At 35.9% G+C, this 19983-nt stretch overlaps 1 protein-coding gene across 2 annotated transcripts in view; it reads right to left on the bottom strand.

Annotated features, from left to right (window-relative positions):
* Nucleotides 1–1278: 1278 nt before the first annotated feature.
* Nucleotides 1279–19983, bottom strand: part of LOC125855646 (peroxisome biogenesis protein 1) — a 33512-nt gene continuing 14807 nt past the window's right edge. For both annotated transcript variants that reach the window (XM_049535403.1, XM_049535404.1), the window contains 6 exons: nt 11659–11859; nt 11040–11165; nt 10899–10960; nt 3339–3456; nt 1797–2081; nt 1279–1700 (listed from right to left, as the gene is read on the bottom strand). In XM_049535403.1, the coding sequence (XP_049391360.1) occupies nt 1662–1700; nt 1797–2081; nt 3339–3456; nt 10899–10960; nt 11040–11165; nt 11659–11859 (831 nt within the window). In that variant the 3' untranslated portion in view covers nt 1279–1661. The remainder of the gene's footprint in view (nt 1701–1796; nt 2082–3338; nt 3457–10898; nt 10961–11039; nt 11166–11658; nt 11860–19983) is intronic.

The following is a 19983-nucleotide window of genomic DNA, read 5'->3' as shown; positions in this document are numbered from 1 at the left end:
TCATATTATCGTTTGTCTTTCAAACGGTAAAATAAATTGTTTCTCTGAGTCATCCAAGAGAAAAAGAATTAAGCAAATCCCTCATATGTGAACATTATTCAAATCCCTACCAATCCAAGCCCTAATAAAAGATGTGTGGTTGATTCTGAGGTTAAAACTATTGACACACAATAGAGATGTTAATGGTTATTTTTTAGACTTCCAATTGTGCAATCATCAATTCTTAACTAGCATATACTTTTTCTTTCTCTGAAACAAAATTATACAAGGTTGTATTGTTTATCAGAAAATATCACAGATGGAAACAACGTCTTTTGAAGACTTCTCAATGTTTGTTTTTTGACTATAAAATTGAAGTTAACCTGCATTTGAAATAAAAAAGATAGGCCGAATATATTGATTTTTCTTAAAATGTGCATGTAAATCTTAACTTTATGGTATTTCTTGTTTTGGAAATTTCTGTTTTGTTCTATGCTCTATTTCACCTTTAATCGTTTGGTTGGGAAAATTATCATGAATTTAGCTATCTAGGAATAACTAACCAGGATGTGTATGTGATAATTTATCTCATCGCTATGATATAAATGATGGATAAATCATCCTAAACAAGGCGACCAAAACCAAAATTTTATCCATGAACTATTTTTTTTATCTTGGGACTATTTATTTTTATCCCTCACCTCAAATGACCCCATTTTACTTCTGACAACAAACAACTTCTAATTTTCTTGCTCTTCATCTCAAATCAGTGAAAATAAGTTTTAATCCAATTAAATATTTCAAACAAGTGCCACATATAAGATATTTCACAAAAGAAAATTGAGAGAAATCAGCTTCAAATAATTAATAAAATTATATTTTTGTTTAACATGGTTGTAGAATTTGAAGTGGCTAGGAGGGGCCAATTCCCTCTCAACTCTATCGTACAAAAGATACATAATATTTTCAATATTGTTACTTTATTTTCAGCTTTCTTTGTCGGGGGTTATTTTTAAAAGTTAAGAATAGACTATCTACTTATAGTGTAGAATCTTTATCTTTATATTGTCAAATCTATGGACTTCTACGATTTCTGATTCCTAAAGACTTCAATTAGATTGGAATATTGCACAAACGGTCATTCTTTCGCACCATTATGATTTATTAAAAATAATTTCTTTGTTTCACCTGTTCTTCTTTCTTCAACCTCATATTTCATAAAATGAATTACAAATAGCAAAAATAAAAAGTCGAACTGATAAACATACATGTCTCAGGAGACGGGAGATATGAAACAGGTTTCAAAATCTTCACCAGTTATTGCATTATCTCCAACAGGGAAGGCCAATGATGATTATTGATGAGCAGAGAAGGATCCACACCTGGTTCAATGGTGGACAAATAGAGGCCTTTTCCACCCTAAATATTGCTATTGTAATAAAGTTACGACACTAAATAGCCCTTCTCCTAAAACTAAGACAAGCAGATAATTGTCACTTTTCCCTTTTAACAGTTGCCACACAGAGAGAAAGATAATGCCACAACAAGACATTTTTCCAACTATAAAAGACAAACTAGATGTCGTTCACTACAAACTTCAACCCGAAATGCAGCTTCTATGATCAGGCTGGTCTGTGTTTTAAGCAAGTACTTCCACATAGAGCTTGACTAGCAGTCAATCATTAAGCAAGGGTTGCTCTTTTGCCTTTTGCATCTCTTGACTGTACATAGACATGGTTGATGGTAGTTAGCGATATAAGAAAGCAATAGAGATGTAAATCATCAACCACACCAGCAGTAAGTAAAGAACACAGTACCTGTGCAGCCACTGATCGTTTTGAATCCAAAAACTGACTGTAGATATCATATAATCGCTGCTTTTCAGCATCAGAAACAGATGATTTTGCCTTGGATGCAATTGATTTCAGAAGAGCATCAGAGATGACCGGCTTCTTATCAGGCTTCCCCGCATTCTCACTATCTAGAAGATCATGGACAGCCTCAAGCTGTGCATCAGAGAGAAGAGCTTGGAGGTCAGCTCCACTGAATCCTTCTGTCAAACGAGCTAAGACATCCAAATCGACATCACTTGCCAGTGGTAACTGCATATCAAACAAGTAAATCAGTTTACTGTCTTCATTCAACTAAAGGGTATGCTTTAGAGTTAATTAACGGACCATCGTCGAAGCAAAAGCTTTTACTTGTTAGAAACTTATCCCAGAATGTCTTCATCCCTCCCAAAATTACGCATAGGAATACTCATGTTTCCCTTCTACCATTTCTTTAACACTGGTAATGAAAATCATTTAAAAAACACTTCGCTGTTATATTTCGTAAATTTACAAAGATAGGAAGGAAGAGAAAACCCAAGTCTGGTAAAGCCTTTTCACTCTACTTCCAAGGAAGCCTGAGTCGAAGTTAGAACTCAAAAGCCTTTACTTTTAGAAAACAACTTTAACCTAATATTCTTCATCCTTTGCTCTGAGAATACAACAAATGAGATATTTCATTTGCAAGCTCTTAAGTCAAGCCATCCCTTTGTATTTCTAGGTTATTCATAAATTGAATTCAGCCACAATTTCTCCGGCAAATATGAGCAAATCCGACCAAGTCAAGCCCCATTGCCATGTAGCTGAATGTGGAAGAAGCATATAAACCTTGTCACAGTGTAAAGGAACTTAAGGCTACCAGCTTGGGACTTAATGTAGTCGAATTTGACAGTCACCAACTTGCTGAGTTAACTTGAAACTGTAGATAAGCCGATAATTAACAATCCTGTTGCTTGCATCTGCTTTCTTATTCAACCTTAATTGACTGGGATTGATTTTCATGGAAATTAAAAGATAAAACTGAATTATTGTATTGAGTTTGGGTGAGGATAGTATAAAATATTAGATTGCAAAAGTTTAGTTGATATGGCGCCACAGCAGCTTAAAATAATACAAAAGGCAATACCAACCTAGTTAGGGATGGAGACATGGTTGTTTCATATAGCAGTACTAGTTTACATTATCGTCTAATTTGTTTGGAGGAAAGAAGTTCAACCATTATTTTGGAAAGAACTCGTACTTTTTTCACCAAGTAAAACAGAGAGGACACAAGTTAGAATGCGGCGGGTGGATAATCAACTTGTATGCAGTGTTTCTTTGCAAAAAAATTTAGAAATAGTCACATCAACATTATTCTAGTTCCTACTGCTTTTCCACATCATTTATGTTAAAATAATCAGTCAAAACGATTAATTATTAATTAATTTGAATGAAACAAGGCGTACCATGGACCTACTGTTCATGATCCACATATTTAACATCTATTTGCGATTTGATTGTAATTAGTGCCCAGTCAGAATTCAGACTTACTTTTCTTGATAGAACTGAAAGAATCTCCAACCTTTCATGCTGTGAAGGAAAATCACAGAAGAGAAGCCGATCCAGCCTTCCAGGTCGCAAAAGTGCAGCATCAAGCAAATCAGGTCTACTGCTTAAAATGAAGACAAGAAAGGTCAAACTTGATCAGAAAAATTGCATCACTTTGATTCTTCCAAAGAAAAGAATGCTAAATGAAAACTTGTTCTTCATAAGGATCAATTCTTTAGTAAAATACAGATGTATAGCACAATCAGACAACCTCAAAAGCAAGGAGATATGGTATATGGTTGGGTGCTTTAATCCATTTGACTGTTAAAGTTCCATTTAAAGGTCACGTAACACTATAGTAATGAATTCAATTCCATCATTCAAACTCACAAGTAATTGATGTACCTTTTAAAATAAATGTCATTAGGTCAAAAGGGGAGAATATCCATGAAACAAAATTACTTTCCAGTAGAGACATTCTCGCAGACATGTCGTTAGATGAATGTTATTACATAATAAAGATAATTATAGGTAATTAAAAAAGGATTAAGCCAGAGAGAAAGCAGATGTTGATCTACAGAATATTTTAGATGTCTGTTACGCTCATACTCCAGCTCACACGTACACATCTATCCAAATATATACATGTGTGTGCACATCACGAATTATGAAGTAAATCACTCAATAAAAACCATGTCATGTCAAAGCCAGCATGATAGTGCCTAGAACCAATAACGTCACATGATAAATAGGGATACCAACTTGAAAGACTCTAGCTTGGTTTTTAAAGCATTACACACTTTTGGACCACCTAAGCTTGATATGACCTCTGTTCTTGATAATCTCCTCAACTAAGATTCTTAACTAGACGGACAATAAACAAATAAACCAAGAGTTTTCAATTGTTTCATTCTGGCCTTTTTTGTACCCTTTTTATAGCACATGTTGCGCAGGAAGTAGTTAACTTCTAGAGAGTACAAGAAAGAAACTTTTTAACCTCATTTTTTTCTAAATTTATCTTCCTACTAATATATCAAAGATATAAAACAAGCTGAAAATTCTTTCTACTACACTAGTAACATTGTAAAATGAATGATTAACTCAATTTTAATAGTAGGGCGTTTTTGGTTGCAATTTTTCCATGTTTAGTTGATCAAAATGTTTTGGAAAACAAGCTCCTTAAAAATTAAGAAAATCACTTCCGTAGTGCAAATAGGGAAAACAAATTTCATAATAGGTCTTCCAAGCTCAATTTCTCCTCTCCATTTCCCAATGCCCCCCCCCCCCCCCCCCCCCCCCCCCCCCNCCCCCCCCCCCCAAACTCTCAACCCTTGACTAACCACCCCTTACCCCACCCCCCCACCCCAAGTGTTTTCCTAGATTACATATAAACTAGTAAAATTATCTGCGTGAAGAAGTTTAATATCACATAATTTATAAAATAATACTTACAATCTATCAGTTATTAAAACTAAAACATTATATCATCTTACATACAAGATTACGTAGTAACAAACATTAATAATGTAAAGGAAAATAATAATTATATCATCTTATCATTTATCCTTCAATCAATCATCTTTAATTTGATTTGATAATTTATCCTTTTGCCTTCAGGAAGTATTACTATTTGATATTTTTGGGAAATTAGATGAACATCAACATGAGATATTAAATTTTCTAATAAATAAACAATATTTATATGTACTGTGGAATAGGACTATTGAATAATTTCATTCATTTCGTTCTATGTCATGTACATGGCTTTATATATACATAAAAGATTGTGGAATAGAATCACCTAAATCTTTACATTAAGAGAAAGAATCAAAGATATGATATTCTAGATTATCACAATTATCCTAAGATCTTAGAGGATCATATCTTGATATAAAGAATATCTTCTCATCTAGGATCACATCTTTGATGACAAGAATATCTTCTTGGAAATCCTCCATCAGCCAACACTCCCCCTCAAGCGGGTGAATGGATATCTTCCATTCCTAGCTTGCTTATTAGATCTTGAAACATATTGTTTGGTAATCCTTTAGTTAAAACATCAGCCACCTGATCTTTTGTAGATACAAATGGCGTACAAATGAGACCGTTATCTAATTTCTCCTTAATGANTTGAAACATATTGTTTGGTAATTCTTTAGTTAAAACATCAGCCACCTGATCTTTTGTAGATACAAATGGCGTACAAATGAGTCCGTTATCTAATTTCTCCTTAATGAAATGTCTGTCTACCTCAATATGCTTAGTGCGATCATGTTGTACAGGATTATGAGCTATACTTATTGCTGATTTATTGTCACAATATAGACTCATAGGTCCTTCCCATCTTATCTTCAAATCATCAAGGATTATCTTTAGCCATAACAATTCACAAATTCCCATCGCCATGGATCTAAACTCAGATTCTACACTTGATCTAGCTACTACATTTTGTTTTTTACTCCTCCAAGCCACCAGATTTCCTCCTAAGAAGGTGCAATATCCAGAACTTGACCTTCGATCCACTAATGAACCAGCATAGTCCGCATCTGTATAAGCCTCTAAAACCATGTCTCCTCTTTTGAATAATATTCCTTTTCCTGGACTTCCTTTAAGATATTGTAGAATCCGGTTGACAACTTGAAGATGCATTTCTCTAGGATCATGCATAAATTGACTAACAACACTTACAGCAAACGCAATGTCCGACCTTGTATGGGACAAGTAAATTAATTTCCCTACAAGCCTTTGATACAAGCCTTTATCTACCACTGATTCTTCTGGAGCATTGCATAATCTATTATTGTATTCAATTGGTGTAGCCACTGGTTTACACCCTAATTTTCCTGTTTCTTTAAGCAAATCAAGCACATATTTTTGTTGGGAAATGAAGATTCCTTGTTTTGAGTGTGCCACTTCGATTCCCAAAAAATACTTTAATTTCCCAAGCTCTTTGATGTCAAATTCCTTGAGTAAACACTTCTTCAAATTTTGTATCTCCTCTGAATCATCACCTGTTACTATGATGTCAGCCACATAAACCAACAATGTTGTCACTTTTCCTGTTTTTGAGTGTCGTATGAACAAGGTGTGGTCTCCTTGACTTTGTCGATACCCTAGCTTGATCATAACCTTTGTAAATCTTCCAAACCATGCACGAGGTGATTGCTTTAATCCATAGAGTGCCTTCTTCAGTCTACACACCATTCCCTTCTTGCTTTCAAAAGCAGGTGGCACCTCCATATAGATCTCCTCATCTAAGTCTCCATGTAAAAAGGCATTTTTTACATCAAATTGTTGTAGGTTCCAATTAAAAACTGCAGCCAATGATAATAAAATTCTCACTATATTCATTTTTGCCACTGGGCCAAAAGTCTCCAAATAATCAATTCCAGAAGTCTGTGTATAACCCTTTGCTACCAAACGTGCTTTATATCTTTCTATGGACCCATCTGACTTATATTTCACAGTAAACACCCATCTGCACCCGACCAACCTTTTTTTTTTTGGTAATTCCACAATATCCCAAAGTTTTGTTTTTTTCCAACGCTTCCATTTCTACCTTCATAGCTTTCTCCCAATCTTTATTTCCTAATGCTTCAGACAAATTTCTAGGGATAGGAATTGTGTGGAGGTTACAGAGAAAAGCTTTATGACTTGGGGATAGATTTTGATATGTCATGGAGAGGGTCAAAGGATGTTGTGTGCAAGTTCGGGTTCCTTTTCTGAGTGCAATGGGAAGGTCAAGGACATTAGGTTGGTTAAATTCTTCTTCATGATCAGTTTGGTTTGGTGTTTCTGACGGTTCAACAGGTTCAGGATGGTTATCAGGAGCAGTAACCTGAAGAGATGATTGCAACCGAGTAGTTTGATCAGTTAGTCTCTTTCTTCTGGAATATACCTGCAATGGTAGATTATTTTCTAGAATTCCATTATCTATATTTGGATTAGGAGACTCAATGGGTTCATTTAGATTTAGAGACTCAGGTGACTGTAGAAATGGTGACTCAGGCAAGGATTTGGCACGACTAGAAATGGACAAATCAAATAGTGACAAGTCTAGAGGTTCCTCTCCCTTCAGTGACTCCCCCTGATTGTCAGAATGATTAAAAAAGGATTCACTCTCATCAAATGTGACATCTGCGAAAACAAAGAATTTCTTTGATGATGGTTGATAACACTTGTAACCTTTTTGAGTAGGAGAATATCCTATGAAAATACACTTAAGAGCACGTGGGTCTAATTTGCCTCTATTTTGAGAATGAATATGAACATAGGCAACACTTCTGAGGATTCTAGGAACCAATTTATTGGAAATTTCAAAATTTGGAAAGAAATTCCTAAGAGTATCAAGCGGACTTTGAAAGTTCAGAATTCTTGATGGCATTCTGTTACTAAGATGTGCAGCAGTTAGGACAGCTTCCCCCCAATACTGTTTTGGCACCTTTTTGTGAAACAATAATGATCTAGTAATGTCAAGTAACAGACCATTTCTTCTCTCTGCTATCCCATTTTGTTGAGGAGTATTGACACATGAAGATTCATGAATAATTCCCTCTTTTTGGAAGAAAACGGAGAGGTTTTGATTGAAGTAGTCCTTGGCATTATCGAATCGAAATCTTTTAATTGGCACATCATATTGGGTTTTGATCATTTTAAAAAAGGTAGGAAGAATTTGGCTGACATCTGATTTTTGCTTTAGCAAATAGATCCACGTAACTCTTGTACAATCATCAATGAATGACACAAACCATCTTGCACCAGAAATATTAGGAATGGGAGAGGGTCCCCATATATAACTATGAACAAGAGAGAATGGAGTTTGACATCTTTTGTGACTAATTGGAAAGGAAGTACGTTTGTGTTTTGCAATTTCACAATCATCACAATGAAAAGACTCAACAATCAAATCTTTGAACAAAGATAGGAACATCCTTTTGATTACATAAAAGGAAGGGTGACCTAACCGACGATGATAAAGCCATACTTTCTCTTTATTCGACATGATAGATTCAGACAAGAATGAACTAGACATGGAATTCTTAGATATATATTCACCATTGTGGAAATCCAAACAATAAAGACCACCTTTCTCACTAGCACGCCCAATCATCTCCTTCGTGTTCTATTCCTGAAATAAGCAATATGAAGGGAAGAAAGTTACTTGGCATTTGGAATCTTTGGTGAGTTTCTGGATAGAAATGAGATTTGCAGATAACTTTGGGATATGAAGGACATCTTTAAGTATCAACAATTTTCCAAGTGGTATGTCTCCTTGCCCAGCTACAGTAATAACTGAACCATCAGCTATAGTTATTTTTTTATAGCTAGGACAAGGGGAATATGATATGAAGAGATGAGAGAGACTGGTCATGTGATCAGTTGCCCCGGAATCAACCACCCACGTTGGAGAAAGTTTGTCTGAGACATTAGTAATAAAAGAGTACGAAATACCTGTGAAGGCCGATAAACAACTACCTGTTGAAGCTGAATGTTGCAAATCTCCAATTGAAACTATAGAGTTATTTTCTACTGTTGCAGAAACATTTTCAGAGATTGGAATATTTGCGGCAGTACCATTTTCAGACATGGTTTGGGCAGATAAAGATAGCAAAATGGGATTTTTCAAGATAGGATGAATAAAATTGGCCAGGAATAAGCCTAAAGCTTTGATACCATGTGGAATAGGATTATTGAATAATTTCATTCATTTCGTTCTATGTCATGTACATGGCTTTATATATACATAAAAGATTGTGGAATAGAATCACCTAAATCTTTACATTAAGAGAAAGAATCAAAGATATGATATTCTAGATTATCACAATTATCCTTAGATCTTAGAGGATCATATCTTGATATGAAGAATATCTTTTCATCTAGGATCACATCTTTAATGACAAGAATATCTTCTTGGAAATCCTCCATCAGCCAACATGTACTAACAAATACTTATAACAATAACTTTGCAGAAACATAAACAACAAAGTTTAAAACATGTACTAAAAACAACAATTAATATCATAAGCATAAATTAATGGTTGTTAAAAAAATATACCAGGATCTATAACAATAGAATAAACAGAAAGGAAAACATTGAGCCCACTGAATGCACAGTGTCCCCTTAAGGAAATTATTCTCCTCTAGTACCCGAGGTTTAATGGAATAGATCCTTTCAGGATGGAACAATTTTATTCACAAGTGTATTGATACAAAAACAATGGTGTCAGTGAATCATTCAACAGGAGCAAAGTACTTGAATATTTAATTGTGCAGAAGAAGTAGTTCAGAATTTTCGTTGTTTTAAAATGAGAGGAAATCCGTCAATTTTTTTTGAGAAATAAAAAATAAAAAAAAAATTGACGGATTTCCTCTCATTTTAAAACAAAATTGACGGAAATCCGTCAATTTATAGAAAACAAAAGATAGAGTAAATGAATGTTTATTGTGCCTTATCGGAAATGTCACAACTCTTTGAAAAGTTACAACTCTTTGGAAAGGTAAGAACCTTTCATAAAAGTCACAATTTTTCATAAAAGTCGTAACTCGTTATAAAAGACGCAACTCTTCATAAAAGTCGCAACTCTTCATAAAAGTCACATCTTTTCATGAAAGGGGAAGACTATTTTTGGAAATAAATAAATTTAAAAGGAAATTCTAGCTTGTGGTGGCGCCACGTAGGCGGGCCTAGGGTTCTCTTTTATATAAATATATATATATGATGCTCTTGGGACATTATTTTTTCGCTTACTTACCAAACACCATAAAATATAAGTAAGAAAACCACTTATGTCCAAGAAAACATTTTCCTTCACACCAAACACACCCTCAATCTTTGTGCTTATTGTAAGAAAAAAAGGTCCAAACATGCCCTAGTACTATTCAATTGCTCAGTTTTGCCCTCAGTTACACTTTTTGGTCCATTCATACCTTTACCGGAAGCAAACCGTCCCATATTTGTCCTTACCATTAGCGAAGCTCCAGCATGAAATGGGAGGATTCCACGTGTCCAAATTCATCAAGAAAAAGGTCCAAATTTATCCTTCCAACTTTCGACAATGCTTAAATTACCCACAGGTTAAAGCTCCAATAGAGGTCGAGAAAAATGAGAGTCTTTCCTAACAGGGGGAATATTAAACCAAAAGTTTGACGGAGGCAAAGTTGCTTTGAGTTGTACACACATAAATTGACCCTTTTCCCCTTTTTTAATGTGCAGTCTCTACTATAGTGATGATGAAAAAGGTTCAAAGAAAGGCTTTATTATATAATTCCTCAGTAATGCATGTCTTGGTGTAAAATAATTTCATCCTAGCAATTAAGTTTCTTTCTGCATGATCAGGAAAATTCACTGTATGGTTTGAGACTTCAATAGAAACAAACTTGGAAACTAACTGATGAACTGTCCCATCCTATGCATTTATGTGAGTCTGTTTCAATCTGCATATGCTCAACCAACTAATAGGCCAAGAACGGACAGAACTTGCCAATGGATGAAATACAGGTACCATAATTTCCAAAACCTTGAAAGCAATAATGAACAAAGACATCCTGTTAGTAGGCACTAACCTTGTGGCAGCAAATACAAACACACCCGTTAACACTTCAACACCATCCAATTCCGTGAGAAACTGCATCAAATGAACAAGGATGAAAAATATGCAAGGTAAATGAAAATAGAAACAGCAAATGATATGGACAAGAAATAACCTGATTAACAACTCTATCAGTGACACCAGTGTTGTCATGGCCTCTCTTTGGTGCGATAGAATCAAATTCATCAAAAAAAAGAAGGCATGGTGCTGCTGCAGCTGCTTTTGAGAATATATCTCGAACCTAAAACAAAATAATTAGTGTCAACTAGCCAAAATCTCCAAGAGAGCTAGATACTACGACTTAGGGGGTTGACAATTAGACTTGACGAGGAAGATTAGAACTTTTGACAGGGGAAAGGATGATACACATCCTACTTTAGATAGCTATTGGATCTTTGGAACACATTTAAGGTTTTGACATATCTACTATGTGAAAACTTGAGGATGTGAGTAGGAACCACAAGATTTAACTTTGTCCAGTTTGCCCTAATCTAGAACTTAACAAATCAACCTTCTGGGCAATGGGTTGGGATGGAGATAAGAGCAAGAAGTTGGACCCAAAAGAATTGATATTCCATACTTTATCTTGATGTTTAAGATCTTAATTGGTTTTTACTTCTTTACTTTTTTATTGGGGGGTAGGACGGTAGTGGTGGCTGGTGAGGGAATTTTGGCATCATCATCATCATAAAAATATGTACTCCAGGAAGTGGAGAAGTTGCAAATTCACTTACTGCTTGCTCAGAAGCACCGATGTATTTATTCAGCAGTTCAGGACCTTTGACTGAGATAAATCTTAGTGAGCATGCAGCAGCTGCAGCACCAACAAGGTGTGTTTTGCCACAACCAGGGGGGCCATATAACAGAACATTAGACCGCATCCTTAGAGGAGCTTGTGCAAATATATTTGGAAATTTGGACGGCAACTCAATCATCTGACACAGGCAAAAACAGGAACTTCATATGCTGAACAAAATGATCCAAACTAAAGTTGCTATGAAATATAAAAACACACCTTTAAATAAGGTTCATGCAAACCATAGAACATGACTTCTGTTCAGTTCAATACTCAACACAACTTAATACATAATTCAAAGGGATTTACAACCAATTATCATTATTCACTATCAAAGGGTGTTCAATCCATCTTTGCTATGAGTAACAACAACAATAACATATCCAGTGTAATCCCACTAGTGAAGCCAGACCTTACCCCTATCTTTGCAGGGTAGAGAGGCTACTTCCGATAGACCTTCGGCTCGAAAGAAAAGAAAATAATTTGAGCATGGTAGCAAGAAAAAATGATAGCAAGATATAACGAAAATGAAGCAACAGAAAATAATACACATTGCAGAAAACTGAACTACGCGACTACTAAATGATACTACCTATAAGGAGAAGTGGAGATGAGGCTAGCCCCTTGCATCTCCCGCACAAAGTGTGAGAACACTCGACTACCTACTAAGCTTCTCGCCTAATCCTCAACCTCCACACCTTCCTATCTAGGGTCAAGTCCTTAATAAGTTAAAGTTGTGTCATGTCCTATCTAATCACCTCTCCCCAGTTCTCAAGCTTACCTCTACCCCTCCTAACTCATGTTACAGTCAACCTCTCACACCTCCTTACTTACTGGCACATCCACGCACCTCCTCTTCACATGCATGAACCATCTTAGTCTCACTTCCCTCATCTTGTCCGCCAGTCGGACCAATCCCATTTTGCACTGTATAACTTCATTCCTAATCATATCTCTCCTAGTATGCCCACACAACCATTCAAGCATCCTCATCTCCGCTACATTCATCTTTAGAGCGTGAGTGTTCTTGACTGGCAAGCACTCTACCCATATTAATAATGTTGGTTTAACCACCACTATGTAGAATTTACCTTTAAGCCTTGGTGACACGTTCTTATCGAACAAAGTTAGACAATAAAACAAGACAAAAAGAGAAAAAGAAAAAAAACAAGCTCCCAAATCAAAACAAGAAAGGAGTGCAAGCTAGACCTAGTCTAGAGTTTCTGGTATTCCACTCTCTGGCAAGCCAATCAATAGTTGATGTTTCTATCCCACTGCTTGATTAATAATTATTTCATTTTCATTGAAGCTAACGCGCTGGTTGATAATCATTTAGGCAAATTATAACCATTCTACCATAGGAACAACAGTTATTAGTTGCTTACAAGTACAAAACATTGTTAATCATGCAGAACAGTCAAATTTATATGTTGACATCATTAAGTTTCTATTTTATTATTATTATTATTATTATTATTATTATTTTGACAAGGTAAAGCTAGGGGTGGCAAAATCAGATCAAACCCACTTGACCTGCCCAACCAGCCCAAGTTATAATGGGTTGGGCATGTTAGCATGATGGACAACTAAATGATTGTATATATTAATGTAATTATATAGTGATATAAATTAGCATGATCATATACATTTGTTGTAGAATCAAAGGAATAAATATTGTGATAGAATAGCTGATTTGGAGGGATAGCAAGGCAGATTTAGAGAGATTGAATAGCAGATTTGTAGAGATAGAATAGCTGATCTTTAGGGATAGGAATGGCGGATCTTTAGGGATGTGTAATCTTTATTTTCTCTATATAATGGAAAGACTCTCACTTTGAGAGGCATTCAGCAGAAAATTGACATGGTATCAGAGCCTTCTCTTGGTTGTCTTGTTTCGTAGAGTCATCTGTGGTTCCTTCTAAATTTTATTGAAAATCTTGGTTTTTGGTTTTTTGGTTGACTATTCATCGACAATCAGTCCTACCACCTGGAAATTTTGTTCTTGATCATTCTAGTTGCTTTCTTGAGTCTTTGTAGTTTTCATAGCTATTCAAAAGCATGAATTCACATCACTTTGAATCTTTCAATGTTCGTTTTACTGGAAAAAATTATTCTTCTTGGGAGTTTCAGTTTCAGTTGTTTGTCACCAGCAAAGAACTATGGGGCCATACAGATGGAAGTGATCCTGCTCCTACTAATGCAACAAAGCTAGGTGAATGGAAGATTAAAGATGCTCGGGTGATGACATGGATTCTAGGGTCAATTGACCCTCTTATTGTTCTTAATCTCAGGCAATACAAGACAGCTAAGGCCATGTGGGATTACTTACAAAAGGTTTACAACCAAGATAATAGCGCAAGACACTTTCAGTTAGAGTATGAAATTGCTAATTACTCTCAAAGAGGTCTTTCTGTTCAGGATTATTTTTCTGGATTTCAGAACTTATGGACTGAATTTACAGATATTGTCTATGCCAAAATACCTATTGAATCTCTATCAGTGATTCAGGCAATTCATGAGCAAAGCAAGCGAGACCAATTTTTGATGAAATTACGCTCCGACTTTGAGAGTGTTCGCTCTAACTTGATGAATCGTGACCCGTCTCCCTCTTTGGATGTTTGCTTTAGGGAATTACTTCGTGAAGAGAAACGCCTTGTCACACAAAATGCTTTCAAGAAAGAAAATGATGTCACTGTTGCATTTGCTGCTCAAGGTAAAGGAAAGGGCAGGGATATGAGTAGAACTCAATGCTACAGTTGCAAGGAATATGGTCATATTGCTAGCAATTGTAGCAAGAAGTTTTGTAATTATTGTAAACAACGACACATTATCAAAGAGTGTCCCAGGCGCCCTCAAAATCGTAGGATCAATGCTTTTCAAGCTGGGATAAATGGTTCCACTAATGATAACTCATCTTCAGGACAAGTTATTACTCCTGAAATGGTACAACAAATGATCTGTCAGCCTTTTCAGCATTGGGATTACAAGGTAATGATGTTACATCTAATTTTTGGATTGTTGATTCAGGTACTTCCAATCACATGACCAACTCAACGAGCATCCTAAAAAATGTTCTTAAGTATCAAGGTCCATCACAAACACAGATTGCCAATGGTAGTAATTTACCCATTACCAAGGTTGGGGACATTACTCCAACTTTCAAGAATGTTTTTGTTTCACCAAAGCTCTCAACTAGTCTTATTTCAGTTGGACAATTGGTAGATAACAATTGTGATGTGAATTTTTCTCGTAATGGTCGTCTTGTGCAGGATCAGGTGTCGGGGACGATAATCACGAAGGGGCCTAAAGTTGGACGATTGTTTCCTATACACTTTTCCATTCCTACTGTTCTATCTTTTGCTTGTACTTCTACTGCTAGTAAGACTGAGGTTTGGCATAAGCGTCTAGGACATCCAAATTTTGTTGTGTTGTCTCATTTATCAAATTCTGGTTTATTGGGAAATAAAAATCAATTTTCAGTTGCTTCCATTAATTGTTCTACTTGTAAATTAGGTAAAAGTAAAACTCTTCCTTTTCCTAATTTTGGTAGTCGTGCTACAAAGTATTTTGATGTCATTCATAGTGATGTTTGGGGAATTTCACCAATTATTTCTTTTTTGAGAATTGGTAAACATTGTATTCTTCAGCATACCTTAATGCTGGGGACCTTTAAAAAATCAGAAAAGAACAAAAAGCATAATACTTACAAGGATCCTAAGAGTTCTAAAAGTTGATATGAATCCACCAATTATTTCTCATGCTCATTTCAAATACTTTGTAACATTCATAGATGATTATAGTCGGTTTACATGGGTGTATTTTCTTCGATCCAAATCTGAGGTATTTTCCATGTTCAAGACATTTTTGGCTTACATTGAGACTCAATTTTCTACATGCATCAAATTATTAAGATCTGATTCTGGTGGAGAATATATGTCTTATGAATTCAAAAAATCCTTGTTTGACAAAGGAATTGTCTCACAACACTCTTGCCCATATACACCACAACAAAATGGAGTTGCTGAACGAAAAAATCGTCATCTTTTAGATGTCACTCATACTTTATTGATCGAGTCCTCTGTACCAGCTAAATATTGGGTGGAAGCTTTGTCTACTGCTGTCTATTTAATTAATAATAGATTGCCATCTAAAGTGCTAAATTTTGAGTCTCCATATTTTCGTCTTTATCACCAAAATCCTAACTATAGTATTTTCATACATTTGGTTACGTTTGTTTTGTGCATTTGCCTCCTTCGCAGCGCAATAAACTTTCTGTACAGTCTACTAAACGTGCTTTTATGGGTTATAGTACTTCACAAAAAGGTTTTATTTTCTATGATCCATGTTCTCACAAATTTCGTATTTCTAGAAATGTTTTCTTTGAGAATCAATATTTCTTTCCTACGATTATAGATCTATCTTATGTTTCTCCTCTTCTTCCTACTTTTGAGGATTTATCTTCTTTTAAGAGGTTCAAACCGGGATTTGTGTATGAACGACGTCGGCCAACTTTATCCTATCCCGACACTGATCCGCCACCTGAAACTGTACCACAACTAGAATCTGAGAATTCTTCAAGATCTGGTCCTCTTGAGCCTACTCGGTAATCTACCAGAGTATCTCGTACTCCCAATTGGTATGGCTTTTCCTCTACTTTATCCAACATATCTGTTCCATCTTGTTACTCACAAGCTTCCAAGCATGAATGTTGGCAGAAAGCAATGGAGGAAGAACTTTTGGCTCTTAAAGAAAATGACACATGGGACATTGTTTCATGTCCTTCAAATGTCCGCCCTATTGGATGTAAATGGGTTTATTCAATTAAACTTCATTCTGATAGATCACTTGATCAGTACAAAGCCCGATTGGTTGTTCTTGGTAACAGACAAGAGTATGGGTTGGACTATGAGGAGACTTTTGCACCCGTGGCCAAAATGACTACGGTGCAAACTATTATTGCCATTGCTGCTTCACAAAACTCCTTGTATCAAATGGATGTCAAAAATGTTTTTCTCTATGGTGATCTTAAAGAAGATATTTATATGAAACCTCCACCTGGTTTGTTCTCATCGCCTACATCAGATGTATGCTAGTTGAAGTGGTCTTTGTATGGATTAAAACAAGCTCCAAGAGCTTGGTTTGATAAGTTTCGGTCTACTTTGCTACAATTTTCTTTGGAGCAGAGCAAATATGGCCTATCTTTGTTTCTTCGGAAAACATCTACAGGCTGTGTTCTTCTTTTGGTGTATGTAGATGACACTATTATCACAGGAACTGATTCTTCACTAATCACTAGCCTCCAACAACAGCTTAAAGATTCTTTTCATATGAAAGATCTTGGTACTCTTACTTATTTTTTGGGTTTGGAAGTTCATAATGTTGCTTCTGGTGTGTTTCTAAACCAACACAAATATACTCAGGATCTGATTTCTTTGGCTGGTCTTCAAGATTCATCATCCGTAGATACTCCATTGGAATTGAATGTGAAGTATCATCGTGAGGAAGGCGATATTCTTCCTAATCCAACTATATTTCGACAATTAATTGGGAGTCTAAATTACCATACTTTTACTCGGCCTAATATCTCTTTTGCAGTTCAACAAGTTAGTCAATTTATGCAAGCTCCCCGTCATCTCTACTTGGTGGCTGTTCATCGCATCATTCGATATCTTCTAGGAACATCTACTCGTGGATAGTTCTTTCCAAGTGGTTCTCCTATTCGTCTTAATGCTTTTAGCGATTCTGATTGGGCGGGATGTCCTGATACTCGTCGTTCAGTCTCTGGTTGGTGCATGTTTCTTGGAGAGTCATTGATATCTTGGAGGAGTAAAAAGCAAGATCGTGTGTCAAAATCTTCAACAGAGGCTGAATATCGATCCATGTCTACTGCTTGCTCTGAGGTTGTATGGCTTCGTGGATTACTTGCTGAGATTGGATTTCCTCAATCTCATCCTACTCTCCACGCTGACAATACAAGTGTTATTCAGATTGCTACTAATTTAGTTTTTCATGAGAGGACCAAACACATCGAAGTGGATTGTCATTATATAAGAGAAGTTGTAGATAAATGAGTCATTACTCTTCCACATGTATCCAGCGATCTTCAAATAGCTGATGCGTTTACAAAATCCATGGCACGGCAACGCCATCAGTTTCTAGTAGGCAAATTGATGTTTCTTGATCCACCAGCATCAATTTGAGGGGGGATGTTAGCATGAGGGACAACTAAATGATTGTATATATTAATGTAATTATATAGTGATATAAATTAGCATGATCATATACCTTTGTTGTAGAATCGAAGGAATAAATATTGTGATAGAATAGCTGATTTGGAAGGATAGCAAGGCAGATTTAAAGGGATTGAATAGCAGATTTGTAGAGATAGAATAGCTGATCTTTAGGGATAGGAATGGCGGATTTTTAGGGATGTGTAATTTTTATTTTCTCTATATAATGGAAAGACTCTCACTTTGAGAGGCATTCAGCAGAAAATTGACAGGGCATGCACTACATTACAATGAGTTATGTTTGGGCACAACCCAACTAAACCTATTTATTTTCAGTAGCCCAAACCAGTCCATAACTTTAGCACAAATTGACCCGTTAGTGGCCGAAAAGAATTTTTATGCGTTGTCACTCTAAGTTGCTTGAACTCGGGTGTGGGTGTCCGATACGGTTGCGGATCTAGAGGTCGGATCCTTCATGATCTAATTTTTAAGATTTGGGGATATGGATCCATGTATGGATATGGGTCGGGGATTCTCTTAAAATAATTAAAATATCTAAGAATTGAATTATAAAACCTAAATTATGAGATATTATGTGGAGAACTTGAGGAGAATCCTGGAAGGAGATTAAAGGAAAAGGAGTGACATAGAAATTTCTATACAAAAGGTGTTCCATTTTCTTCAATTGCACCTTAGTTTTTGTATTGATTATAGGAACCATTAAACTTGCCCAGACTTGTCCCATCGATTTTGGTCAAAGTACCCAAAATCCGTTGACCAAATCGGACACGGATCGCACACCCGTCATGTCGACACGGGTGCGGCACCAAAAATGAAGAGTCTGAGCAATTAGTTGTCACTTTCTCTTCTTTCTTTGTGAATAAATCTTGAAGATCACAGTGGGCATGAGATATACATAGTGGGTAGTGGCTAATGTTTATCTTCTTCCAACCTAAATTGGTGCCTGAGAAAAACCATTTTAATACCTTCCATAATTTCTCATTTTATTTTTAATTAGTATGGTGACTAGGAAATTGTATCAAATTTACTTTAGCATTTATATTTTGCTTTAGTTTCAATAAAAAGGGCAGCTCAACGCACAAAGCATACACGTTAGGAGGGTGGAGAAAGGACCGCAGCTCAAGAGGTGTGATGTAGATAGTCTACTCTATTGCAAGCATTAGTGGCTGCTTCCACAGCTCGAACCCGTGACTTATAGATCACACAGAGCTAACTTTATTGTTGCTCTTGCTCCAAGGCTCCCCTTCTTGCTTTAGTTTCAAATTGTATTAAGAATTCTTTGAATGTAGATCTTCTGGTGCAAGCTTTATGGTGAAAGATTTTCGTGAAAAAGAATTTAATCCTTGCAACTAGGGTAGCTTTACTTATTTGTATAAATTTTTAACTTTATGTAATATGTACTAAAACATGTTTGAAAATATTTGGTTGAGAATGTTCTTTAAAAAAAAAAGTTGGGCAAAGTTGGACTATAGCCCCTTATTTAGCCCATCTTGATCCAATCCGTCTTAGCCCAGCCGAGCAAATATTGGGCAGGCTTGGGCATTGACCCATTTATTGGTTCAACGCACCTTAACCTGCTCAACCTTAGGCCCAAACAGCCCATTTTCCACCCCTAGGTAAAACCATCAACAAGTTTTTACTCCCTCTGACCCATTTTTGTGGCACCCTTTCCTTTTTAGTCCGTCCCAAAAAGAATATCATCTTTCCTTATATGGAAACTATTTAATGGCACCATTCATTTTAACCCTTATTGGATCCCACTTAGTACTTAATTGTGAACAAAAGTTGACTAAAAGTAAGCACTAAAGTGACATTAATAAGGACAATTTGGTAAACATAACAAAGTCTTCCCTTATTTCTTAAACTCCATGCGCTGTCAAACAAAGACACCTAAATTGGGACGGAGGGAGTAATTGATATGGAAGGCAGAGATGAAAAAGGAATAGAAGAAAAGAGTGGAAATGTAAAAGAAAATGTGAATTTTTTGATGTAGTTTCAGTGATGGCATCAGA

Source organism: Solanum stenotomum, chromosome 2 (genome assembly GCF_019186545.1).
Source record: "Solanum stenotomum isolate F172 chromosome 2, ASM1918654v1, whole genome shotgun sequence".
NCBI classification, from domain to species: domain Eukaryota; kingdom Viridiplantae; phylum Streptophyta; class Magnoliopsida; order Solanales; family Solanaceae; genus Solanum; species Solanum stenotomum.
This window is presented reverse-complemented; position numbering and strand designations above follow the sequence as displayed.